Genomic DNA, 27,126 nt, shown 5'->3' with positions numbered 1-27,126 from the left:
TGTCAATTCCCCCCCCCATAAATAGTAGCCGCCTCCTCCCTTGAGTAGTGAAGAGTGCTGCCGTGTCCTGTCCTGCCTGCTGTCTGCCATACATGGTGGGGTGTCACTCCAGGACCTTGCTTCAGGCATGTAAGATCCTCTGTCCAATAAGCCATTTATGTCTCTGTCACTGAGTCTGGGCTCTTCGAGGCTTGGTAGCTACAAGGCTTGCAGGCCTGAAGGGTGCAGCCTAACAGTGACAAACTTCCAGCAGGTCTGATCTGGATATCTTGGGAAAGCTGTCTCATCAGATATTGTCTGCTTCAATTCCGGGAAATCTTTACTTTCAGGTCGCCAGAGGATGTGCAGGTCCAGTCAGAGTGTGGTGCTTCCTTTAGATGTGTTGTGAATCCAAGAGTTGTATTCCTTGGAGTTTGGTGGCACAAGGGTTGGTTAGTAGTACTTGATGGGGGCCTTTCCAGTGATGCTGAAGACAGTTCTTCTGGAAGTGTCTTTTCCAGTAAATGAAATCTCCAGGTTGCAAGGTGTGATGCTTAAGGTCTTTGTCTCCTGAGGGTGCATGGTAAAAAGACCGCCCTACCGGGCTTCCCTGGTGGCGCAGTGGTTAAGAATCTGCCTGCCAACACAGGGGACACGGGTTCCAGCCCTGGTCTGGGAAGATCCCACATGCCACGGAGCAACTAAGCCTGTGCGCCACAACTACTGAAGCCCGTGTGCCTAGAGCCTGTGCTCCGCAACAGGAGAAACCACCGCAACGAGAAGCCGGCGCACTGCAACGAAGAGTAGCCCCCGCTCGCTACAGCTAGAGAAAGCCCGCGCACAGCAATGAAGACCCAGCACAGCCAAAAATAAATAAAATAAATAAATTTAAAAAGACCGCCCTACCAAAACATGGTTATTTTTAATAAAGGCAATTAGACCTTTCAGTTGGAGTATCTCTCCTTTTATTAATTGTGGATCGTAAGAAGCAAGAGCCAAGTGCTTTGGGTGTCCTCTGATGATCTCAAAGGTTGAGTTTCTGAATTCCAGAAGGGGTGGATCTGAGATTTAGAAGGACCAACAGCAATGCTTTTGGCTGAGGTGTTTGGAGGTTCTCTACACATTTTGCCAATTGAGTCTTAATAATGCCGTTAGTACGCTCAACTAAACCAGAGGACTGAAGATGGTAAGTAAAGTGTAAGTGTTGTAAAACCAGCTGAACAGTGCACGCTTGTTGAAGCACCTGGCCTGTGAAATGGGTTACTTGATTACTATGAAGTTTGAGAGGAGTTTCCCAAGTAACGATACTCTTTTCCAAAAGGACTTTAGCCACGTTAAGAGGCTGTCTGCAAGGGAAGTCCAATGAAAATGTACAGACCGTGACTAAAGCATACTTTATTCACTAGATGAAGTTATATGAAATCCATTTGCCAGACCTCAAATGGTCCATCATGCAGATGAAAACGTCCCGGGGCAGTATGCACAGGCCTACCTGGGTTGTATTTTGACAAGTGAGGTAGGCACCTTTTGTGGCCTTCTTAATGTTTCCCCAGCAATATTGATTCATGAAGGCTGTCATTTTGTCAGTAGACTGATGCTTTAATGCATGTACAGTGGTGAGGAGTGGGGATCTTAGTCTCCCATAGGACTGTTGTTAGTCCAAACCAGAGCTTTCTCTTCTATCAAACCAACAGTTGCTGAATTTCTAATCTTTTTTTCTTTTTTAAGTCAGCAGACAGCTTTCTTTTATTTATTATTATTATTTATTTATTTATTTTTGGCTGCATTGGGTCTTTGTTGCTGCGTGCGGCCTTTCTTTATTTGCAGCGAGTGGGGGCTACTCTTCGTTGCGGTGCACGGGCTTCTCATTGCAGTGGTTTCTCTTGTTGTGGAGCACGGGCTCTAGGCACGCGGGCTTCAGTAATTGTGGCATATGGGCTCAGTAGTTGTGGCGCACAGGCTCTAGAGTGCAGGCTCAGTAGTTGTGGTGCACAGGCTTAGTTGCTCCGTGGCATGTGGAATCTTCCCGGACCAGGGCTCGAACCCGTGTCCCCTGCATTGGCAGGTGAATTCTTAACCACTGCGCCACCAGGGAACCCCCTGAATTTCTAATCTTGTTTTTCCTTTTCTGAGGCCAACTATTGGGCCTTTCTAGCCAGTTTTTCTAAATTATCATTTGGAGAAATATCTCTTTGGACCATGACAGAGGTTTGGCTGCCGTTGGTCCCTTTAAGGGCAGCATTCCTTGCAGAAATAGCAGCAAGGTGATTTCCTTTTGCTTCCAGAGAGTCAAGCTTAGAATGCCCTGGAATCTTAATAATAGCTAAAGTGGCAGGTAAAAGTATTGCATTCAATAATTCCTGAACATAGGGGCCACTTAAAACTTTATTTCCACTGGAAGTAAAGAAGCCACATTGCTTCCCCAACATTCCAAAATCATGAGCTACTCTAAAAGCATATCTACTGTCAGTGTAAGTATTGACACTTTTGTCCTTGGCTAAACTACAAGCCCCTGTAAGGGTGTGTAATTCAGTATGTTGGGCTGAAGTAGCCATAGGTAAAGATGCTGCCTCAACAACATCAAAAGGAGTTGCAATAGCATACCCAGCAAAGTGTTTGCCATTGTCACCTTTAAAATAACCATCAGTGAACCATGAGAAGTCACATTTACCCCGTGGAATTTCCTATAGAACCATGAGGTGGTTCGTGGGGAGAGGTACTTCGCTGGTGAAGGAGGGGAGAAGAGTAGCCAGGTTAAGTTATTACAACAATAAAAGAGTTATGTGAGGGGCAGTTAACAAAAGGATTTCATAGGCGGTGAGGAGGCCAGCTGATAAACGTTGAGTGTAATGAGAATTTAGGAGAGCTTCTATTGCATGAGGTACAGATGGTTAAAGGGGATCCCACATGATTTTTCCAGTGGCCTTAACCAAAGGGCAGTGGCTGTAATGGCTCTAAGGCAAAGGGGGTATCCCTGTGCCACAGGGTCCAGTTGCTGTTTATAATACCCTTTGGGCTGATGGTGGTCTCCATGGTTTTGGGTGACTACCCCAAGGGCATGCTCTTCCTTTTCATATACAAAAAAGAAAAAGGGAATATGATAATGGGGATGCCCAAGGGCAGGTAGGTTCGTCAAACTCTCTTGTAAGGCCTTGAAGGCTGTGTCTTGTGGTCCTTCTCAAAAAATTGGGTTGAGTTTGTTATTCAGTAAAACATGTAGAGATATGGCTGTAAGAGAAATTTGGAATCCAATTTCTGCAGTAACCAACTAGCCTGAGAAAACCTCACAGCTGGTGCTTAGTTTTGGTTTTGGGAAACGTAGGCTGCCATGAAGTCTATCTGGATCTAGGTGTAGCCCTTTTTCTGATATTAGATGCCCTAAATATCAAACCTGGGTTTGGGCAAATTGCAGTTTTTCTTTGGTGACCTTATGTCCCTTTAAGGCCAGAAGCTTTAGGAAGTGGATGCTATCTTCCTGTGTTTCTGTTTATTAATTAAAAAAATTTTTTTAATTGAAATATAGTTGATTTACAATGTGTTAATTTCAGATGTACAGCAGAGTAATTCAGTTATACATGTTTATTAATTTTTTACAGTTCTTTTTAATGAGTGGGTTTCAGGGAGGAGAGGAATGTAAAAGGGACTTAGTAAAACTGTTTCTTAAAATAGATATTATCTGTGCCTTTTTTGGGTTTGATTGACTTAAATTCAAAACTCTCCCACATTTTTTTTACTTAGAATTTAGAAATTTCTCTGTTAGTAGTTTGATTTCTTATTTGATCTAGATACCAGGTTTATAATCCAAATGACTAAATGTAATTACTAGCCTATAAGTTATTTTTATTTTTATTTAATTTAATTAATTTATTTATTTTGGCTGCATTGGGTCTTCGTTGCTGTGTGTGGGCTTCTCATTGCGGTGACTTCTCTTGTTGTGGAGCACGGGCTCTAGGCACATGGGCTTCAGTAGTTGCAGCACGTGGGCTCAGTCGTTGCGGCATACGGGCCTTAGAGTGCATGGGCTTCAGTAGTTGCGGTGCGCGGGCTCTAAGGCGCACGGGCTTTAGTAGTTGTGGCACGTGGGCTCAGTAGTTGTGGCTCGCGGGCTTTAGAGCGCAGGCTCAGTAGTTGTGACGCATGGGCTTAGTTGCTCCGCAGCATGTGGGATCCTCCTGGACCAGGGCTCGAACCCATGTCCCCTGCATTGGCAGGCAGATTCTTAACCACTGCGCCACCAGGGAAGTCCATGAGCCTATAAGTTTTTACAGTAGAATTTTTCCCATTTTGCAGTAAGTTTTAATTTCATTGGAAGTTGGAATCATAGAGTTACTCCTAGATTCTTAGATTAATGGTTTCCTATACCAAGATAGGAGTCAGTAAACTATTGCCTACTGGCCAAATCTTGCTCCTCTGTCTGTTGCTGTATGGCTTATAACCAAAGATGAATAAGTTCTGGAGATATAATGTACATCATTGTGATCATAGCAAAAATGTACTGTGTACTTCGAAGTTGGTAAGAGACTAGAGCTTTTTTTTAAAAATTAATTAATTAATTAATTTTTGGCTGTGTTGGGTCTTCGTTGCTGTGTACAGGCTTTCTCTAGTTACGGTGAGCGGGGGCTACTCTTTGTCCTGGTGCACGGGCTTCTCATTGCTGTGGCTTCTCTTGTTGCGGAGCACAGGCTCTAGGCGCGCTGGCTTCAGTAGTTGTGGCTCGTGGGCTCTAGAGCGCGGGCTCAGTAGTTGTGGTGCAGGGGCTTAGTTGCTCCGCGGCATGTGGGATCTTCCCGGACCAGGGCTCGAACGTGTGTCCGCTGCATTGGCAGGCGGGTTCTTAACCACTGCGCCACCAGGGAAGCCCGAGAGTAGATCTTAAATGTTCTTGCCAGAAAAAAGAAATAATTATGTGATGAGATATGGGTTACCATCATAGCATTACTTGACACTATTACAATATATAAATGTATCAACACGTTGTACCCTTTAAACTTACACATTGTTATATGTCAGTTATACCTCAGTAAAAATATTGAGATAAAATTCACATACTATAAAACTCACCCCTTTAAAATTGTACAATTCAGTGAATTTTAGTGTATTTACAAAGTTATACAACCATCCACATTATCTAATTGTAGAACATTTTCATCTGCCCCCAAAGAAACCCTATACCCATTAATTTATTGCTCTTTTACGTTCTGTTTCATAGGGATTTTGCTATGTTCTGACTTCCTGGGTATCATACAGAAACATAAGCTGTTTTTAAAGAGGATATCTTACTGCTTGGATAATTTCTGGGAAGTTTTATGTAGTCTAGCATGTATAATCCTCTCAAAGAGATGCCAGTTTAAAAGATGTTTTTGGTTGAGTAAATAACTTTATGTTGTTGGAAATATGTTTAATATATCAAATCCATTATTTTATTTCAGTTTTAATTAAAAATCTAGACTAGTAAAAGACTACCTCAAATTGTTATTCACTCAGGAATATTAGGGGGCTTTTCTTGGCCAAGAAAGTGAACTCATTATCCTTGATAATGATGTGGATGGTTTAAAAAAAAATTCTTGATTTAAAACAGGAGTTGGCAAACTTTTTCTGTAAAGGGCCAGATAGTAAATATTTTAGAGGGTGTGCAGGCCATAGGGTCTCTGTTACAGCTACTCAACACTGCCATTGTAGCCTGAAAACATCCTTAGACAATATATAAATGATTGAGCATGGCTATGTTGCAATTAAGTTTTATTTACAAAATAGGCATCAGGCTGGATTTGGCCCAGGAATCAGTAGTTTGCTCACCACTGACTTCGAATAATATTTGGATTGACTCCAATCCCTATGGATTAGATAGATGTACTATCATTCCATATTTGTTTATAGAGTGTATTCACATACATTGTCTCATTTTTCATAATTTGGGTTTAGGTGAGGCATATTACCCCATTCATTATACAGATATTGACACAAAGTGCTTTCCAGTGTAACAGAGAAAGTAAGAGAGGTATCAAGATACACTGGCTGAAATCTTATTCATTCCCTGATTTTGTTGCATGTGTTAGAAATAGCTGTCATTTTCATTATTTTTATTAAGGTCTTGTTACTAGGGAGTTGAATATTAGTTTGTGAATTGTTTCTTTTATTTTTTCCCCTTTTTTCATTCTATGAAAACTAAGTCTTGTATTAAACATTTGTAGGTGAATATTTTGAATTTATAGAATTATTAGATTTATTTACATATTAAATAGCTTAGGCTAATTAATCATGCAACTAACTTTCATTTTTAAAAAATTTATTTATTTATTTGGATGTTATTTGGTCTTCATTGCTGTGTGCGGGCTTTCTCTAGTTGCAGTGAGTGAGGGCTACTCTTCGTTGCACGGGCTTCTCATTGTGGTGGCTTCTTTTGTTGCACAGCATGGGCTCTAGGTGCGTGGGCTTCAGTAGTTGTGGCTCACGGGCTCAGTAGTTGTGGCTCGCAGGCTCTAGAGCGCAGGTTCAGTAGTTGTGGTGCACGGGCTTATTTGCTTTGTGGCATGTGGGATCTTCTCGGACCAGGGCTTGAACCCGCGCCCCCTGCATTGGCAGGTGGATTCTTAACCACTGCGCCACCAGGGAAGTCCCAAGCTTGTATTTTTTTTAAAAATTATTTATTTATTTTTGGCTGTGTTGGGTCCCCGTTTCTGTGCGAGGGCTTTCTCCAGTTGCGGCAAGCGGGGGCCACTCTTCATTGCGGTGTGCGGGCCTCTCACTGTCGCGGCCTCTCTTGTTGCGGAGCACAGGCTCCAGATGCACAGGCTCAGTAATTGTGGCTCACGGGCCCAGCTGCTCCGCGGCATGTGGGATCTTCCCAGACCAGGGCTCGAACCCGTGTCCCCTGCATTGGCAGGCAGATTCTCAACCACTGCACCACCAGGGAAGCCCCCAAGCTTGCATTTTTAAGTGTCATTTTTGTTTACTTTTTAGGAACTAGAGATGCTGTTAGGCTGCCATTTTATCAAACGTGAGAAGTCAGCCCAGAGATGGAAAACTTCATTCTGTATGAAGAGATTGGCAGAGGAAGCAAGACGGTTGTCTACAAAGGGCGACGGAAGGGAACAATCAATTTTGTAGCTATTCTCTGTACTGATAAGTGCAAGAGACCTGAAATAACCAACTGGGTAAGTCAAGTATGTTTCCCTCCCTCTGGGAAAAGACAGAGTTGTGATCAGATGGAATAAGTAGCGTGTAAACAGAAGCCATTGAACTCACTGTAGCAAATGGCACATTTTCAATCTGGAACGGGCAGCCTTCTCTCTGTAGTGCCACCAATCCTGACTAATGACTAATAAACCTACCCAAGTAATTAGCAGCTTAGGTCTGTGTTCTTTGTTTTTGTAAGAGTCAGGGAAAATATAGTCTATATTAGATCACTTACATTTAAATTTAGCATATGATTATGAAGCTTTCCAAAGGAAGGACAGGTCACTCTCCTGGGTGAGAGTGACTTGGGTTTGCAATAGCTGTACCAACTTTATAGCCCAGGCTCCTTGGGCCAAACCTAGCTTCTTTTTTTCCAACTTTTTTTTTATGGCGGTAAAATACACATAACATAAAATTTATTATCTTAACCATTTTTAAGTGTACAGTTTGATATTAAGCACATGCATATTGCTGTGCAGCCATCACCATTTTATATGAGGTACCTTTCAGAAACAAAGTACAAAGGTGATTGCCGGAGGCCAGGGAAACGGGAAATGGGGAATTATTGTTTAAGGTGTATAAAGTTTCAGTTTTGCAAGACGGAAAGAGTTCTGGACAATTCAACAATCGAACTCTTGGTATTTGCCCAAAAGAGTTGAAAACTTACGTCCACACAAAAACCTGCACACACATGTTTATAGTAGCTTTATTCATAATTGAAGCAGTCAAGGTGCCCTTCAATAAGTGAATGAATAAACAAACTGCTACATATATGCAATGAAATACTGTTCATTAATAAAAAGAAATGGGCTATCAAGCCACAAGGAGACACAGGAACCTTGAATGCACATTGTCAGGTAAGAGAAGCTGATTTGAAAAGGCTACATACTGTATGATTCCAACCATATGACATTCTGGAAAAGGCAAAAGTATGGAGACAGTAAAAAGATCAGTAGTTACCAGAGTTTGGGGGGCGGGGGGAGTGGGAAGGATGAATAGGTGGAGTACAGAGGATTTTAGGGCGGTGACTCTCTTCTGTATGATACATGTCATTACATATTTGTCCAAACCCATGAAATACACACTCTGTTTTCCACAGAGGCGATACCATTTAATATTCCCACCAACAGTGTGCAAGGGATCCCATTTCTCTACATCCTTGCAGACACTTGTTATTTTCTGTGTGTTTTTTTTTTTTTTTGGTTTGGTTTGGTTTGGTTTTTTGTTAAAACAGCCATCCTCATGTGCATGAGGAGGTGTTGGCTTTCGAAAGGCGTGTGAACAGTAAAGGGAAGACAGGTATATGGGGCAAGGTGCGCAGTAGTTGGTAGATTCAGAGCTGGGAACATGAGGAATTTCTCTTCTGATTAGGATTTCTCTGAGGTGAGAATCTAAGTCTATTAGGATTTCTCTGAGGTGAGAATCTAAGTCTTCAGTTAGGACATGGGGGAAGGGGAAGGCAGCGTTCTAGAAAAGAGGAAAGAAAAGGTGTGAATTAGTCACCTGGAGGACAGACCAGCTGGGGCCATTTGAGATTGGGAATCATCAGTGGAAGGTAGCTCAGTCAGCGTGGTTTGTGTCTGCTTAAGTGCCTTGGGTGTATGCAGAGTGTGTGCAGGGTTGAATTGAACTGGAATAGCAGTACTAGAGCGAGTGAGCTGGAAAGTGAGTGAGTGGTGGTCATGGACTAGGATGTGTGGAAGAGATTTTGGAGAGAATACAGTTATCAGTAAAAATAAAAAATCGAGCAATGCTGTCCAGTAGGAATATAATGGGGGTTACAAATATTTTTATTTATTTTTTATTTTTGGCTGCGTTGGGTCTTCGTTGCTGTGTGAGGGCTTTCTCTAGGCGGTGAGCGGGGGCTACTCTTCATTGTGGTGTGCGGCCTTCTCATTGTGGTGGCTTTTCTTGTTGCAGAGCACGGGCTCTAGGCGCACGGGCTTCAGTAGTTGTGGCTTGTGGGCTCTAGAGCACAGGCTCAGTAGTTGTGGCCCATGGGCTTAGTTGCTCTGCAGCATGTGGGATCTTCCCGGACCAGGGATTGAACCCGTGACTCTTGCATTGGCTGGTGGATTCTTAACCACTGCTCCACCAGGGAAGTCCTGGGGGTTACAAATCTAATTTTAAAGTTCATAGTATCTATGTTGAAAAAGGAAAAATAAGTGTAATTCATTTTATTAATATATATTACTTAATCCGGTATATACAAAGTATTATTATTTCAGCGTGCAACCAGTATAAAATTATCGAGATATTTTTCTAATTTTGATGTTAAGTGTTGAGCATCTGGTGTGTGTTTTACACTTGGGGCTCATCCCAGCTCAGACCAGCTGCTCCTCAAAAGAGCACAGTAGCCCTCTGTGGTGAGTATTGGCCACAGTATCTCCTGCATTGGCCAGCGCAGGCTGCAGATGGGTGGTTGCGGTGAGGGTGGAGGGTGAGATTGGCAGCCCAGCGTCTGGAAGAGTGGGTACTTGGCATGTATTGAGTGTACGGGAGGGTCCGGAGGGTGTGCTGTGGCCGGAATTCTGTCGGGATTTCTGTACCTCTTTTATTTTTTCACTAGGTCCTTCCCTTTTCTGTGCCAGAATCAGCGGAGATCCCTTTAAACTTGCTCACTGAGGGTTCTCCCCATTTTCTCTTGGCCTTATATTAGGGATCTATCACAAGGTGCTCTTCAAATTCTTTCTTGGTTACTCTGATGCTTGGTTTTCTACTCATCTGTCTTCTAAGTCATGTAGATTCATTTTCCTTTATTTTTGTTACAGTATGAGCCCACCTAATTGTTCCTAGAGTGTGCCAAATTCCATTTCTTCTTTTTTTTTTTTTAATATTTATTTATTTATTTGACTGTGCCGGGTCTTAGTTGCGGCACATGGGATCTTTTCTTTTTTTTTTACCTGAGGCATGCAGGATCTAGTTTCCTGACCAGGGATCGAACCCAGGCCTCCTGCATTGGGAGCGTGGAGTCTTAACTGCTGGACCACCCGGGAAGTCCCCAAATTCCATTTCTAAAACAGGGAGCTCTGTATTTCTACTAATTATGGGCCCGTTAGCCTGTGTTGAGTGACAGTAGAATTTGTAAATTTTTTTTTTTTTTTTTTTAAAGAAAATCAGAAAGCAAGGGTGCAAAGCACTTTGGTAAGTTAGGCATCAGGAATTCTGAGTCTTCACGGTTCACACACATTTTTGTGGTTTTAGTTCCTATATGTAATGGGATTTTTAAAGGGAGAAAGCAAAAATCCCAGAAGCAACTTAGCGTTTTTATTTTTTTTTAAAAAATTAATTAATTTATTTATTTTTGGCTGTATTGGGTCTTCGTTGCTGTGTGAGGGCTTTCTCTAGTTGTGGCAAGCGGGGGCCACTCTTCATCGCGGTGCGCGGGCCTCTCACCATCGTGGCCTCTCTTTTTGTGGAGCACAGGCTCCAGACGCGCAGGCTCAGTAGTTGTGGCTCACGGGCCTAGTTGCTCTGCAGCATGTGGGATCTTCCCAGACCAGGGCTTGAACCCGTGTCCCCTGCATTGGCAGGCAGATTCTCAACCACTGCGCCACCAGGGAAGCCCGACTTAGCGTTTTTAAATGGACAGCCTTTTGCATCTTTATTGTTGAGTTTTGAATTCACTCTTGTTTTTGGTGCGTCAGTATTCTTATAATCTAATGGAAATGTACATTTTAAGATCAGTATGTTCATTGTAATCATTCCTCTTTTAATAATCTAGGTGAATTGATATTAGAATTCACTAAGAATATGCTTAAAAAGAAAATAGAAGGCTTTGAGAGTTCTTTTAAATATTATAAAAGTAATACACTGTCATCATAGAAAATTTGAGAATATAGAAAACTGAATAGAAGGAAAAAGCAGCATTGTTGTATCACCCGAAGGCAATCACTGTTCTTTTTGGTTTGTTTCTTCTAGTCTTTTTTTCTATGGGCTTTTAACAAATTTTCTAATCATAGTATTACACAATTTTATTTCTTGCTTTTTTCACTTAACATTATAACATTGTCACTTTTCCATGTTATAAAATTCAACAAATAATGTTGGCCTAATAATAATTATTAATATACAACTTATTTAACTACTATTGTATTATTGAGCCTTCAGGTTATTCTTACTTAAAGGTTTTTTTGGTTTCCTTTAAAATTATTTCTTTTTTCCTGATTATGAAAGTACTGGGTACTTAATATAGGAGATAGAAAATTAGAAGTAGAAAGAATTTAAAAACAGGAGTAATTCTACTCATAACAGCAGCTATTTTGATGTATACCTTCTGGTCATTTTTCCTATGAATATTCTTTTGCAATGTTAATTTACACAAATACACAAAACTTTTGTACAAGGTTTTGTTTGTTTTTAAAGACTGTACGTTGAATTAGCGTTTTTCCATGTCACCAGCCTTCATAACCATCATTCTTTTTTTTTTTTTTTTTTTAAATTAATTTATTTATTTATTTTTGACTGTGTTGGGTCTTTGTTTCTGTGTGAGGGCTTTCTCTAGTTGCGGCAAGCGGGGGCCACTCTTCATCGCGGTGCGCGGGCCTCTCACTATCTTGGCCTCTCTTGTTGCGGAGCACAGGCTCCAGACGCGCAGGCTCAGTAGTTGTGGCTCACGGGCCCAGTTGCTCCGCGGCATGTGGGATCTTCCCAGACCAGGGTTCGAACCCGTGTCCCCTGTATTGGCAGGCGGATTCTCAACCACTGCGCCACCAGGGAAGCCCCATCATTCTTTTTTTATAAATCTTTTTTTTTTTTTAAGTTATACAATTATTTATTTATTTATTTATTTATTTTTGGCTGTGTTGGGTCTTCGTTTCTGTGCGAGGGCCTTCTCCAGTTGTGGCAAGCGGGGGCCACTCTTCATCGCGGTGCGCAGGCCTCTCACTATCGTGGCCTCTCTTGTTGTGGAGCACGGGCTCTAGAGCGCAGGCTCAGTAATTGTGGCTCACGGGCCTAGTGGCTCCGCGGCATGTGGGATCTTCCCAGACCAGGGCTCGAACCCGTGTCCCCTGCATTGGCAGGCAGATTCTCAACCACTGCGCCACCAGGGAAGCCCCCCATCATTCTTAATGTCTGTATAGAATTCCACTGAATAAATTCCAGTGTTTTCTTATTTATTTCCCAGTTGTGTATTTAGGTGTTTCTTAATAGATGAAAAGGTTTAAGAACTTTTTTATTTTAGTGTGAATGCTGTGTGTTTTTATAGGTTCGTCTCACCCATGAAATTAAACACAAGAATATTGTCACTTTTCATGAATGGTATGAAACCAGTAATCATCTCTGGCTAGTCGTGGAACTCTGCACAGGTAAGATCATGTAAGAAGTGCTACGATTGTAGCCACAATATATAGTTTTGAAAAAACATATGATGTAGTTTTTTTTTTTTTTAATAAATTTATTTTATTTATTTTTGGCTGTGTTGGGTCTTTGTTGCTGTGCACGGGCTTTCTCTAGTTGTGGCGAGCAGGGGCTACTCTTCGTTGCAGTGAGTGGGCTTCTCCTGGCGGTGGCTTCTCTTGTTGCAGAGCACAGGCTCTAGATGCACGAGCTTCAGTAGTTGTGGCACGTGGGTTCAGTAGTTGTGACTCACGGGCTCTAGAGCGCAGGCTCAGTAGTTGTGGTGCACGGGCTTAGTTGCTCTGCGGCATGTGGGATCATCCCGGACCAAGGCTTGAACCCGTGTCCCCTGGTTTGGCAGGTGGATTCTTAACCACTGTGCCACCAGGGAAACCCTGATGTAGTTTTTGCTATTTTCCATTTTTCTTCTATTACAAATATAAGCAGTGTTGACTACTGAGTACGTTAACTTGAACACCTATTGCTTGATAGATATTAGGGACTGGAAAAGGGCAAAGGTGTTTGGTAAGAGGAAGACATGTAAAATTCAATTTGGGGTTAACTTTACTTTGGTATAAAATAATGCTAAATCACCTACATAACACTTAGAAACATTTTTTAGTGATTATTGATCAAAAAAGCTTTCCCATTCAGTAAAAACAAAGTATTTTAGGTCGACTAGCTATTAGCTAATTAGTTTATAAAGTGCTTATCTTTTTATTTTTATGCGAAGGATACTTGGCTCTTAAAAACTTAAGCAATATGGAAAAATACAAAGATGAATCAACAAATACCACCACTTAGCAATAATTAGAGATAACATGTTATAGCTCTTGCTTGATATAACTTTCTAGGACTATATACAGGAAGAAAGGTGACTAAATACATAGATACTGTATTATCTGGGCTTTTAGTTTCAGTATCTTTAGGAAAAAATGTAACAAGTACCATGGTTAGTGTACTTCTATTTATACACTGAGTAATAATAAATAATCATTAAATATTAAGATGAAATGTAATTATTTATAGCTTTATGAATCTTATGTACTGGCACTTAGAATTTAAAACAATCATTAAAGAGGTTATTTGGAATAATAACTTATTTGCATTTTATTTTTCTGAATGAATAGGAGGAGTCTGTGGTTTAATTCCTTTCATGAGATGTACACACTTTTGAGGTGATCTGGGCACTCAACCCGTTTTACTTTTTGCTTCAGCTGTTATTTGTGACCCCTGGCCATTGTAATAGCCTAACTCTAATTTATGCCTGTGTTTGGAATGATTCCTCACCCACCAAACAAAATGAACAAACCCCAAAATACCTCCTACCTTCATTGCACTAATTCTGATTGAACTTTCAGATGCCAGCTAAGACTTCACTTTCTGTGAACTTGACTCCTGTTATAATCTTGACCCTAAAAAAAAAGGTTTGTTTCTGGCACTTAGATGGTAGGAGATGTGAGTGGGACCCTGGTAGGGTATAGAAATGGAATTTGCAGTGTGTCTGCCATTGGCCTTTTATTTCATCAGTGGTGTACGTCAGAGTTTGTGATTTTCTAACTGTTAAGGAAGAGCACCTTTTTTTGCCATGCAGTTCTTGTAGAATGTGACCTAACTTTGTACAGGAGTAAACATAACTGTATTTTGAACAATGTGATTAAAGTGCACAGCTTAGGTTAGTGTTTAACACTAATTTTTGTAGCTGTTTCTTTCCTGAGGGATCTGGAGTGAGAAATCACAGCACCAGAGTGATTCTCCCTTCATCCCACTGGCTTATTTATTGACTCTTCTTACAGTCTGAGCAGTCGTTCTCCCTGAGCTGGCTCTGGAGCATGGAGGTTTCCGTTACTGTGCTTGGACCACTGTTAACATGTATGTTTCCCCTGCCAGACTGTCCAGGTATACTGATTTGATCATGTTTTAATGCTCATGTCCCAGCATGGAACCTCCCAGAGGCACTGTGTAATATTGGTGGGTTAAAGTGGGTGATTTTAATCAACTTGCAGGTGGTTCCTTAGAAATGGTTATTGCTCAAGACAAAAACCTCCCAGAAGATGTTGTAAGAGAATTTGGGATTGACCTGATTACTGGATTACATCATCTTCATCAACTTGGCATTCTCTTTTGTGACATTTCTCCTGGGAAGGTAATTCATGAAAGTTTTGATTTCCTGTTTGTGTTTCAATTTATAGGGCTTCCTCAAAGATGTTTTTATTTTTAGATACAATTTTGATATAGAACATCTTGAAATTTTAAGTTAACATTTTTTTTAAACAAAAGGAAGTACATAGTACTATACTTTAGGTTCCTATTTAGCTACCTATTGAAGTAGCTTTTAGAAAGTGAAGTCTCCCCTCCTTTCAGGGTTCTTTGAGTAATTATTATTGCTCTTGAGGTATATGGTGAATGATGAGCTCAACAGATCTGTAAAATAAGACTCTTTGCTCTTAAATTATAGTACACAGTTATGAGCCATTATTTTAGTTTGATAATGACATTCTTGGCTATGTATGTATGATTCCTGATATTATGGATCAAATATTTTTCTTTTCTGGTAAAACTAATTATCCATAACTAAACATGCTTCAGTGTAGTAGAGTCACAGAACCTGCTTAGAGTCTGAGTCACGTTAACACTGATATTTAGAAGCTGTGTGCCCTGGACAAGTTACCCTTTCTCTCTGTACCTTAGTTTTCTTGCCTGTGATATGGAAGTAGATATTTCAGGGAGATTGTTAGGATTATGTATTATATTTAGGTTAAACTTTTAGGACATTTTCTTAGGGATTGTATGTGTTACTGGTCTTAGCTCCTAGTTCTTTTCCTTTGTTAATGTGAACACAATGAAATGAAAAGTTGAATATTTCCGTGTTAAACATTTTTCTAGGCCATCTATATAAGAACCTAATTAAACCTACAAAAAGCTCCGTAAAAATTCTGTATAACAAATAGAAGTTCTTGTTTGAAATATTCATATACTTGTGTCAAGACTATAACCACTTAACTGCATTACAGCCCTGAAAGCAGCTATAGACTATATGTAAATGCATGGGTGTGCCTTTGTTTCAATAAAACTTTATTGACACTGGAATGTCAGTTTCATGTACTTTTCACATGTCAAGAAATATTAGCTTATTTTCATTTTTCTCCAACCGTTCAGAAACATAAAAACCACTCTTAGCTCATGCTTGTACAAGCTTAGAGACTATAACGTGCCAACGTCTGTGTGGGAGCTCTTTAATGAGGTCTAGTATCATCTCTTTATAATCTAGGAGCTTCAGGCTGATAAGGTAACTTTTATTCTAGAACTGGGGTTGGCAGAGTTCCGGCAGGTGACTGTTTCTGTAAATGGAGTTTTACTGGAACCACCCACATCCTTTCATTTATGTATTGTCAGTGGCTGCAGACTTGAATAGTCAGGACAGAAGCCTTACGGCTTGCAAAGTCTTAAATATTTACTAACTTAAAATTTTTATCTGCCCCCTGCCGGTGGTTCTCAAAGTGTGTTCCCTGGACCAGCAGTGTTAGCGTTACCTGGAACTTGTTAGAAATGCAGGTTCTTAGGCCCCACCCCAGACCTGTTGAATCAGGAGCTCTTGGGGTAGGGACTAGTAGTTTTTCTTAACAAGGCCTCCAGGCGCTCAAAAAAAAAGTTTAAAAGTCATTGTTGCAGACTAACTGACATCCTCAGTATTTGTGACTAGAAGTTGAGGGTAAACTTTAAATTGCTTTTAAGGACCAGAAAGCCCCCTGATCCATTGCCAGGGAGGAAAAGATAAAGGTATGATTTCAACAATCAACAGATGACTTCTAATCGCAAATTATATTAGCAGACTTGCGCACTTAACACATGCCCGTCACTGTCGCCCTTTGCATCATGTGTCACCTCAGTCCTTACAACAGTCCGAAGAGTTAAGTATCATTTTTTCCATTGTATAGGTGAAGAGACAGAGTTACAAAGGTTAATAAGTAAAGTCTGCAAGTCAGACTGCCAGTAAGTGGTGGACCTAGGGCTCAAATCTAGATCTCTAACTTCAACACCCTAGTCTTAACCCTAAATCATACGTCCTCATTTGAATGAACAACCCCTAGGACAGGTGGGCTTCCAAATCCTCTTTCAACTGTCACTGAGAATAGGTGAGTATAGATTGTTTCATATACTTTCCTCTTTATCTTTCCCAAAAGACTGAGGTTTCTCTCTGGTTAAATGATGTGTTTTTCATCTACATCTGAGAAGGGACAATTTAATATTTGATTCTATTACTAGTCAAATGTTGGATTTATGTTTCTTTGGCTTCTTTTTTTAAAAAAATTGTAAGCATTTAATTTTCTGAGTTGTGATGAAGCAAGAAAACCAATACTCAGAGTTCTGTAGTGAGATTATAAGAGGTACAGATGGAAATGCAAATTGAATAGAATTTGTTTCTAAACACATTTGTTTTTTAACCTTTATAGATACTCTTGGAAGGGCCTGGCACACTGAAGTTTAGTAATTTTTGCTTGGCCAAAGTGGAAGGTGAAAATTTGGAAGAATTCTTTGCATTGGTGGCAGCAGAAGAAGGAGGAGGTGACAGTGGGGAAAATGTACTGAAGAAAAACATGAAAAGTAGAGTCAAAGGTACGTGGAGAGCTTCCAGGTCAGAACTCTAGTTGTGGGCCGCCCAAGTCACGTGTTTAGGAGATAATGTCCACCTTTTATGTTGCCAGTCAAAAAATGTATTAAAAATGATCAGGAGAAGTCTGGATTTATGGATGGTTTTGTCCAGGGCCTAAATTTTCCGTGTGGCTCTAATGCCGTGTAAGATGCAGGGAACCTCTGACAAAGCCTTATCCTTAGCTTTATCACTGACCACTCATTAGAACATAAGGAGGGGGGTTTTGTCTCCCTTCCTGCTGTATCCTCAGCACTTAGAACAGTGTCTGGCATACACTGGTGGCTCAGTAGATACTCAACATTGTTGAGTAGCTGATATTCTGCAAGTCAGGAAGAGTTTTAAGGATGCGTCCTTGGGAGGTGGTTTTATCAGTGAGATGGGGCCTGGGCTGTTAGACTGCTGTGCTTGAGGGGAGAGTGTGAAGTCATATTTCTTATACCAGAACTTTTGATAGAAGTGATAAAGATCTTTTTTCCTTAAGTTCCTGGTGTATGTACTTGAGACTTTGGACCACTGAAACTCTGGTACACTCACCAGGAAGCAAAGGGCACTAAGAGAGAGAGTGGCATCCTTAGGCTTGGTAGTCATATGGCCGTGGATGAGAGGAATGAGAGAAAGGGACGGGGAGCAGCAGGTTAACAGAGGTCCCGTAAATACGAGCAAAGAACTTGAACTTGCAGGGCCAGTCTTGAAGTAAGATTTCACGCCCAGGAAGAAGGCTTTCTAAATCCCCAAGTATCATTCCATGGGATGACTGGCATCCTATGAAAATGAGTACTATGGACTATGCTTTTATGTAGAAAACAAGGAGGGCAATATGTTTCAGGAACGTGTATTTGAAATTTTCCCCTTTCGTAAGGGGGAGAGGGCTGTGTTGTGGAGAAATGTCAGAGTTTCTAGCAGTGACACTCGATTGCTTCTGCGCTTAATCTAAGAACAGTCCCCATGATGAGTGCACATTAACCTCTTTTCCAAGGGATTGGTGATTTCTCACCTCATGGTAAGAACATTCTCATTGGAAGATGGGAGACTGTGGGTTTTGGCAAGTGCTCTGTTACTGCCCAGCTCTGTGACTTAGAGGATGTTAGAGTACCTTCCAGGCCTCAGCTGCTCTCATAAGTAAGCAAGGGAACTTTCTATCTCTAGAATTTGGTATTTCTATGTAATACTAAACTCTGTATCAAGTGTACATGATACACACTAGTGCTGTTCACCAAATAGGTCCTGTTCTGTTCCTCTTCTGGTTACATGGTAGGATTGCATCTTCCCTGCCAAAGCTCACCAAGTGTGCGCAGAAGTGATGCGAGTCTCTTTGGGAATTTTAAGAGCCAGTGTTTAATTTGCTACATTCTTTGCCCCTGCCTTGGTGATTGAGGAAGCATGGTTGTAATGAAGCCTGGGTCTTGGATGGACTGACTGTGAGGGTCGGGGCCCCTTGGCTGACCTGTGAGGGACGTGTAGTTTCAGTTATAAAGAAACCTGTGTGGTTAAGTCAGTGGGAATTTGGGGTGCTTACTGCTGCATAACTTAACCTATCCTATTCAAAATACTACAATCAAAGGTTCTTTTCTTTCAACTATTTGAATTGTTAATTTAAAAAAAGAATGCACCTCAATGTGCCACACCTCTTACTCAGGTGAATATTCAAAATCTTTATATTTTTATATATTCTCACATATTCTTGGGAAGTGGGACATTAATATTAGGAAACATTAAAAAAATGTGAAATATGCATGAAATTATATTTATGTGCATGTTCTCCCATCTTTTTTCACCTCACCTGGTCTCTCCTAGGTAGATTTGTGTTGGGAACAGGACAAATGCCTAACAAAGCTGTCGTTTCTCCCTCGTTCTTAGGATCTCTTATCTATACAGCTCCAGAAATTGTGAGGGGTACTGACTTCTCCATTACCAGTGACCTCTGGTCCTTGGGCTGCCTGCTCTATGAAATGTTTTCAGGTGATTACTTTCTGTTTCAGTTTAAAATCAGAGCTGGACACACACACACAAAGGTTACATCTGGAGTTTTCAAAGAGTTTACCTATAAGATGTGAAAAAGCTAGTTTTCCTAAAATTTTCTATGTACTGATTTTGACTGACTTGCTTGGTGTCTAGGCATATGCAGATTTGTAGGAACTTTTGACATGGAAGTATTTTTCATGATAATCATTTGGAATGTTGAAATATGCCTAACTAATCTGTCTAACTGATTATTAGTAGAAAATCTTGTAAAGGTACCTGTGACTGTGAATTATCAGATGTATCCAGTGGCCCATGTAGCCATTGGATCATGGTTGTCCATAAGTGAATTTTGTATTTGTTAGGATGATAAATTTTGAATTACACAACTATAAAAATATATAGACAGTGTGCCTGGTATGTACTAGGCATTCAATAATTAGTTATTGCTGTATACATATTTTTTCCTATAAATTATGCAATCCTGAACTATCTGTAGTTGAGATTTATTAAGAATTATTGGTAACAGCAAACTATTGTTTAATTTTGCAAGTTTTCATATGATTTCAGGAAAACCTCCGTTCTTCTCAGAAAGTTTCTCAGAATTAGTTGAAAAGATTTTTTATGAAGATCCTTTGCCATCTATTCCAAAAGGTAGGATGTTTTTATTATAAATGCAGTTAATTTACTTCTTACGTGGACTAAAGTTGCACTTTTATCCCCAAAGTGTGTTTTTATTGATTCATAATCCCTCAAATTTATATTTTCTAAATAGTCACAAATTGATATTTTTAGAAATTCTAGCATTCCTTTTGCCATTTTAAAAAAGATACTGAAATGGAAAACAAAGTACTACTAAGACTTTCCCTCATTTAAAAATACAAATTATCTTGTGCTCCTGTATCAAAAGAAGTCTGGTTCAAAGATTTAAGAAACTCAAACTTTTATGTCTTTTTTTGGTGTGTTCATGTGTATGTACCATTTACTTAATATGTAGTCATGTCCCATGTAGTTATTTCTATTTAGTGCTTGAATAGGAACAAATCAGGCGTTTCTCAGTCCTTATCTTGATGAATCAGAATGCTACCCAGATAAGCTTTTAAAGTCTTTTAAGCTAGATATGGTTGTATTTTTAAAGTGTTGGCAATTTAATCATACAAATTGTGATTAATGTAAGTCTACCATTAACAATTTTAAGAAAAGAAAAAGGAGGTACAAACATAATAAAACACTTTGCTACACACCTCAAAAGATGTGAATCTTAAGTCACAAAGATGAAAACAGGACTTGATGAAAAATAAGGTTGTGAGTTTTTAAAGAAAAAAAAATCCTCAGTAATTGAAAGAATAGAAATACAGAATATTTTCAATATTTTAAGAATCATCCTAGGTGAAAAAAAACAGAACTCTCGATATTTTGAAAATGGTCTGTATTTCTTAAAACAAAAAGCATTTCTTTTTTATTAACTTCATTTTAGTTTTCGTAGAAATCAGTCATTCCTATCTCCTATAATGATGACTTCTGATTTTTTGTTGTTGTTGTTTTAAGTACTCATAGTACTGAGTATTTTTTTCTCCTGTAAGTTAAAGATTTTTATGTAGGGAAGAGAAATCTGAGAATGAAGATATCAAAGGTCTGGTCAAGATACCACTTGGCCTAAGCGTAATTATTTCACAGGGACCTTGATCAGGCTGTGGCTGACAGCACCATCTGTTCTGATGGCTTTGGCCATTATCTTCATGGCCACTTCTTTTAATGATAGACTGATAATTTGACCATGGTATATAAAAAGACAAAACACTTGGAGATTAACGGAATTGGAGATTGTCATAATATTGTGATGGTTATTTTCCTGTTAAAAATCTTTAAAATAAAGAGAGATTGCAAGTACTCTCATCATAGTATATTATAAAGCAAAGCTGGTCAAGTTAAGAGAAAATGGTCAGAAAATGAGGCATAATTAATAGTTGAAGACCAAGGGTATGAGTTTGTCAAGCTGGTGGTCCTTACTGGGGTTGTTCAGTAAAGAGAAAGTTTCGAGCTTAGTCAGAACTTAGTTTTTGAGATTCATGTTTTTTGTGGTCCAGGGAAAAGTTTTTAATTTTTGTGTCCTGCCCCGCCTAGCCCTCTCCCGGCATTAAATGAAGGCTGTAATTGTTACTATGTATTCAGTGTTCTCTCAAAAATAATTTATGTGCTTAAAATACTATTATTATAATGTTGATGCAGGGTGTGTTTTCAGCTACTTATCACTTTTTTTCTTTTTTGGGTATTACTTTGTGTATAGATTCTTCTCATCCTAAAGCTTCTTCAGATTTTATTAATTTGCTTGATGGTTTACTTCAAAAAGATCCTCAGAAGAGGTATGTATGGGTAGTACTTTAACACGAATGGAGACTGGAATCCTTTTTTCCTTTAGTGTACTTCTAACACTGTACTGGTCTTAATATAGAAAGAGCTGTTCAAATTATCTTTTTTGAAAAAAAAGAAATCTGAGTTTACATTGAGTGGCTGCTCTCGGTTTACAGGTGTTTTTAATCATGAGGAATTTTAACTCTTTTAATGTAGCAAATAGTTGCCTCATAGGTTGACAGATTTTCTTGTAACTCCCAAATCCAAGAGGTACATTCCCTGCACACACCCGCCACCCCCCCCCCCCCCCCCCCCCCCCCCCCCGCCCCCAGCGTTGTGGATTTCAGGCTAAAACTGTCTTAGCCTACTCAACTAGGGATGATACTGTCAAGATACTTAACGTAATAACGACTGAGCAGTATTTCAATGCGATGTGATTTATGATAATCCTGTCATACTGGGAATATCAAGTGACAGGATAATAGGCACAGTGTGAATTTTCTGTGTTGCAGGGATGGCAGGAAGTTAGAAATCCTTATGGTGTGGAGTGGGGAGGGCCGGAGGGAGTGGGGAGTGAACAGGGTTGGGGGGGTCTCCCTGGCCTGGGAGACAAGAGAAGCTAAGTTCTGGTTCTGCCACTAGGTATCTAGGGGTTTTAGGCAAGCATTTAGGGTCTCTGCTTCAGGGTATAAAATGAAGAATAAATTTAGTGTAGCATGTAATGTATCTTCATTAAATATAACTGAAAAACTGCAGAAGAAAATGTTGATTCTCATGTAAGTTGTAAGACACTCCTATGCTTACAATAGAATGCTTTTAGGATCAATGTTATTTTAGTGGATACCTTCCCAGACATATTTGGATAAGATATAAATATACTTAATTTAACTTACTTTATTTAGGATTTATTTAGGACACATTTCCACGTATTTATATCCCATATTAAATACTTTTTTTGCATACCTGAGACCACCCCATAATCTAGTCTTTTTCTCTCTCTATATTTGCCTGGTTATTTTAAATGGCTGCTGAATGTACATGTAATAACCTATAATAACAACATTGAGAGCTTTCTTGATTTAGGGTATCATATACACTGACTGCTACAGTAAATATCCTTCTATTTTTTTTGTTGTTGTTCACTTAGGCAGTTATCACCTTTGGATAATTTTCTTAAGGTGGGGTTGCTGGTCAAGAGCTAGGAACATTAAAAAGTTTGACACATTTGCTGCATCCTGGGAACACGAGTGGGTTTATACCTCCAGCATTAGAAATTTCCTTCCCCCCATTGTTACCTACAATGGGTTTTGTTGATCTTATAAATTTTTGCTAATCTAATGGATGAAAAAAATTCCATTTTATTGGTAATTTTAATTGTTAGTGAATATTAGGAGCCCTTTGTATAAAAGGAATATTATATGTGGTTGCAAATTCTCTCTTTAACATTTGTGTTTTAATTTTGATCAAGGTAGTTTTTATTTCAGTATGGAAATTTTGAACGATTAAATGAAACAGATACAAATTACTTTTTTGTTTTAAAATTTTAGTCGAGCTTAATCATTCTGAGTTTGAGTATACCTCAGGTATAATCTATTTTATTTATTTATTTATTTTTTGGCCGCCTCTGCGGCATGCGGGATCTTAGTTCCCCAACCAGGGATCAAACCCGTGCCCCCTTGCAGTGGAAGCATGGAGTCCTAACCCCTGGACTGCCAGGGAATTCCCCTCAGGTATAATCTACTAGTAGTAACATTTGATGCTTTGATAGTGAGTCTGGGTTTTAAATATGGCCTGAAGTCATTTTAAAGTGGGTGAACTAGTTAGATAACGTTTTGACTTCTAAAGAGAAGCTTGACTCTGGGTAGTCATGAGGTTGATAATCTTGTTTATTTCTGAATGAAATTCTAAAAGTGAAGTTCCAAAAAGAATGTGTGAAACAAATCTGATATATGTAACTGGGGCATGTCCTGGGAATTCTCCATGGTAAATCATGTTAAAATAGATTTTTAACATTTATGTTTTATAAAGATTAACGTGGGCAGGACTACTGCAGCATTCATTTTGGAAGGATGCTTTCACTAGAAAAGATCAGGACTCAAGCACCGAGGAGTCCAGCGTCAGGTAGTATAAGCTTATTTTTGTGTGTGGGGCATGGTTATTAAACACTTGTACCCTTGCTATTCTATTTTTGCAGTGTCAGTGACATGAATTTCTATGCCTTCATAATAGGAGAAAATCAAGCATGTGTTTAAGGGTTGCTTAAAGAGTTTAGTCATGACATTTTGTGTTCTTGATTTTGCTCATTTTCTGGTCAATTGTTTATCCAGGCAGGGATTTAGTATGGTCGCCATTAGTTGTGTTCAGCTGGCTTCCCACCTTGTCAGCACATGGTAGGATCTCATTTCCCCTTTCAAGTTAGGTGCATTCATGTGACTTGCTTTGGCTAATAAAATGTGAGCAGAAGTGACCTGTGTTATTTCTGGATAGAAACTCAAAGAGCCACTGTGTGATGTACCACATTTCTTTCTCTTGATGAGGTAATTGCGAAGAAAATGTCCAAGTGGAGTTGCTGTCAGACTGGGTCTTTAGTGACCACGATGAGCATAGCTTTCCTGCCAGCCGTCAGTGGCTGTGTGCACGCGTGAGACACAAAGCTAGGAGATTCTGAGTTCTAGGATTTGTGCATTATGTGTTACCACAGCACAACCTAGTTCATCCTGACTAATCCACTTCGCTTTTATTATAAAATCTTTTTAGCCCAGGATAGTTATAAAAGTGATGGTATTTTCAAAAAATTAATTAACTTATTTATTTTTGGCTGTGTCGGGTCTTAGTTGTGGCATGTGGGATCTTTCGTTGCGGCACGCAGGCTTCTCTCTAGTTGTGGTGCACGGGCTCAGCAGTTGTGGCGCCTGGGCTTAGTTGTCCCACGGCATGTGGGATCTTAGTTCCCTGATCAGGGATTGAACCTGTGTCCCCTGCGTTGGAAGGCGGGTTCTTAACCACTGGACCACCAGGGAAGTCCCAAAGTGATGGTATTTTGAAAAGAACAGGGTGAGAAGTAGATGAATAGAGACAAAGTCCAGATAATTGACTCCCCCTCTCCTCCATTCATTCGTTGGTAAGTGGTTGTCTGATTCTTAATTTTAATCTCGTAAATTCAGTGTATTGGATAGAGAACGCTGAATTCTATTTAAGGTCTCTCCCAAACTTCGGTTTCTGTGATCCATTGAGCTTCAACTATGTTTTCACATTGTATTAGACTCTCTGAAAAGTACAGAAGCCTGGGCTTAGGACCTTGTCCATCAGTGTCAGCAAATCCCAGGACACCTTTCACCTTAGTTTGTCATCTTCCTTTTAATCTGTATGCCTTTTATTTCTTTTTCTTGCCTTACTTCCCTTGCTGGGACTTTTTCGGTAAGGTAACGAATGGGAGTGATGAAAATGAACACATTGCCTGGTTTCTGATTTTAGAATGAAAGCATTCAGCCTTTACTTGTTAAATACGATGAGCTGGAGGTTTTGGTAGCTTCCCCTTTTCAGTTTGAATGAATGTTGAATTTTGTCATTCTTTCTGTATCAGTTGATATGATCATGTGGTTTTTCTTCTTTAGACTCTCATTATGGACTCTTACATAAATTGGTTTTCATATATTGAGGCAGCCTTGCCTTCCCACAATAAACCCCACTTAGTCATGGTATATTATAGTTTTTATGTCTTGATGGATGTGTTTGGGACCAAGTAGCAGTAGGACAAGGAGAGAGGAGAAAAAAGAGAACAGAGCAACAGGGATTTGCCTCACATTCTTGGGGTCATAACTCTCTGGCTAGAGAAGAGAATGTTCCTCCTTCAGGGTTTTAGGCACTGGCCAGAAGCGGCTACTGTCCCCTGTAGCTGCTGCAGGATTACCTGCAGGCTGGGGAAGGACAAAATGGAAAACGCAAAAGCAAAAGAACAAACAGAAAACTAGGGTGTTTCCACTGCTCTGACCCTTAGGGGTCCCCTTTCCTGTTCCTTGGAACAGAAATAGAGGGCTTCTCTTGGGGCTCCTGTCTGTACTCACTGCTTTTGAGTCCAGGTCGAACAATACTGGAAGGGAAAAAATAAAAGGGAAACTCACTACTGGTTCACTGATATCTTGAGTTCTGGTTTACTTCTCCAATCTGCCTGCTGTTACTTATTTTTCAGGGATAAGGTTTATAGGCTTCTTAGCACAATACCTAGCATGTAGTAAGTGCTCATTTTAGCTCCTCAATGAAAAATATTACTTTTCTAACTCGCTAGTTGTTTTTTTTTCTGGCCACACCACACAGCTTGCAGGATCTTATTAGTTCCCCGACCAGGGATTGAACCCGGGCCCTGGCAGTGAAAGAGTGGAGTCCTAACCACTGGACCACCAGGGAACTCCCTCTAACTCAATAGTTTTGCCAAATGTCCTGTGCAGTTTAAGTATCTTTTCCAGCCTCTTGTTTGACAGAGAAAACTCTACAGAAAGCTCAGTAGTAAGCTTGATTGTGTTGGGTTTCTATTGTTGAACAGCAGAAACCTGGAGTATTCTGGGTCACAAGATTCCAAGGAGCTTCTGAAGAGCCCTCATTGTGGACAAGCAAAAGGGGAGAAGAGTGGTCAGCAGCTCAGTCACGCCTTCAGACTAGGTGAGCTTTCATTTGGCACTACTAAACTCAGAATGCTATTTCTGAGAGTTCCTAATTTGTGTTACCTTTCGCTTTAAATCTCTGTGTACGTCGAGCCCTGCTCATATTTTTGTTCATTGATGGATATTGTTTTACCTTCCTGCCACAGAAAATCCATCTGAGTTGCGGCCTAAGAGCACTCTTGGGGGTCAATTGAATGAGTCCATGTTTCTTCTCAGGTATGTAAAATGACAGAGCAGTAAGGGATCCATGGGAGATGAAAGTGAAATCTTCTTAAAGTGTCTGTTGTCTGGCTGGTAAACCATGTTACACAGAAATAAAGGACAGGGATAAATGCAAATTCCAGTCTCACTCTCTACTTTCAAAGTTACTGTTAAGTGCTGGCCAATGGAATGTAGACTTTGTTATGTATTTTTAAAAAATTTTAACCAAACCACCTTATTTTTCCTATTTATAAGGGTTAATTAAAACTTTTTAATTTTGTACTTCTACTTCAAATAAAATTGAATTTAAAATTTCAGAACTCCAGCTTTATTTAGATAAAGACTTATAGAAAAAGAACAGGTTGTGTTTTTATTTAAATGTCGTTTTATCTGGGAGGCTTAATATTTGCAATCATTGAAATAATAAAATCAGATTGGTATTTAAAGTGATTAAGACCAGTGTATTTAAAATTTTATTAATGTGTAAATATTGTGTTATATTTTATTTATAGTTTTAGTCTCATAGAGAAATAGTTTAATTTCATGACATAGGGGTTATAATGATAAACTAAAATTTCCTGATTTGTTTTACCCATATTTAAATATAAAGCATGTTAAATTTATTTATATATATCTTAGGCATTTTAAGTTCAGTTTTTTAAAAAAAATTTTGTACAATCTCTGGTATATTTTATGACCTAAGTAAGTCCTTGTTTAATGAATGAATAAAAAGGCAAGTAAATGAAGGAGGGGTGATATTTGGAAATTTGAAGGAATTCATCAAAAGAGACCATAATGATCTGAATG

The 27,126-nt window shown here is 39.6% G+C and overlaps 1 protein-coding gene across 7 annotated transcripts in view; it reads left to right on the top strand.

Moving 5' to 3' along the window:
* Positions 1-27,126, top strand: part of ULK4 (unc-51 like kinase 4) — a 547,368-nt gene that overhangs the window by 2,684 nt on the left and 517,558 nt on the right. For 5 of the 7 annotated variants that reach the window (XM_057554850.1, XM_057554849.1, XM_057554848.1 and 2 more), the window contains exons 2-11: positions 6,940-7,133; positions 12,365-12,464; positions 14,502-14,641; positions 16,950-17,112; positions 19,007-19,108; positions 19,679-19,762; positions 21,396-21,471; positions 23,489-23,581; positions 26,001-26,116; positions 26,265-26,334. In XM_057554850.1, the coding sequence (XP_057410833.1) occupies positions 6,996-7,133; positions 12,365-12,464; positions 14,502-14,641; positions 16,950-17,112; positions 19,007-19,108; positions 19,679-19,762; positions 21,396-21,471; positions 23,489-23,581; positions 26,001-26,116; positions 26,265-26,334 (1,082 nt within the window). In that variant the 5' untranslated portion in view covers positions 6,940-6,995. Of the gene's footprint in view, positions 1-6,939; positions 7,134-12,364; positions 12,465-14,291; positions 14,395-14,501; positions 14,642-16,949; positions 17,113-19,006; positions 19,109-19,678; positions 19,763-21,395; positions 21,472-23,488; positions 23,582-26,000; positions 26,117-26,264; positions 26,335-27,126 lie in introns of those variants that run through there. The other 2 variants (XM_057554846.1, XM_057554847.1) reach the window with 2 other exon arrangements.

Source organism: Balaenoptera acutorostrata, chromosome 10, assembly GCF_949987535.1.
Source record: "Balaenoptera acutorostrata chromosome 10, mBalAcu1.1, whole genome shotgun sequence".
NCBI classification, from domain to species: Eukaryota; Metazoa; Chordata; class Mammalia; order Artiodactyla; family Balaenopteridae; genus Balaenoptera; species Balaenoptera acutorostrata.
This window is presented reverse-complemented; position numbering and strand designations above follow the sequence as displayed.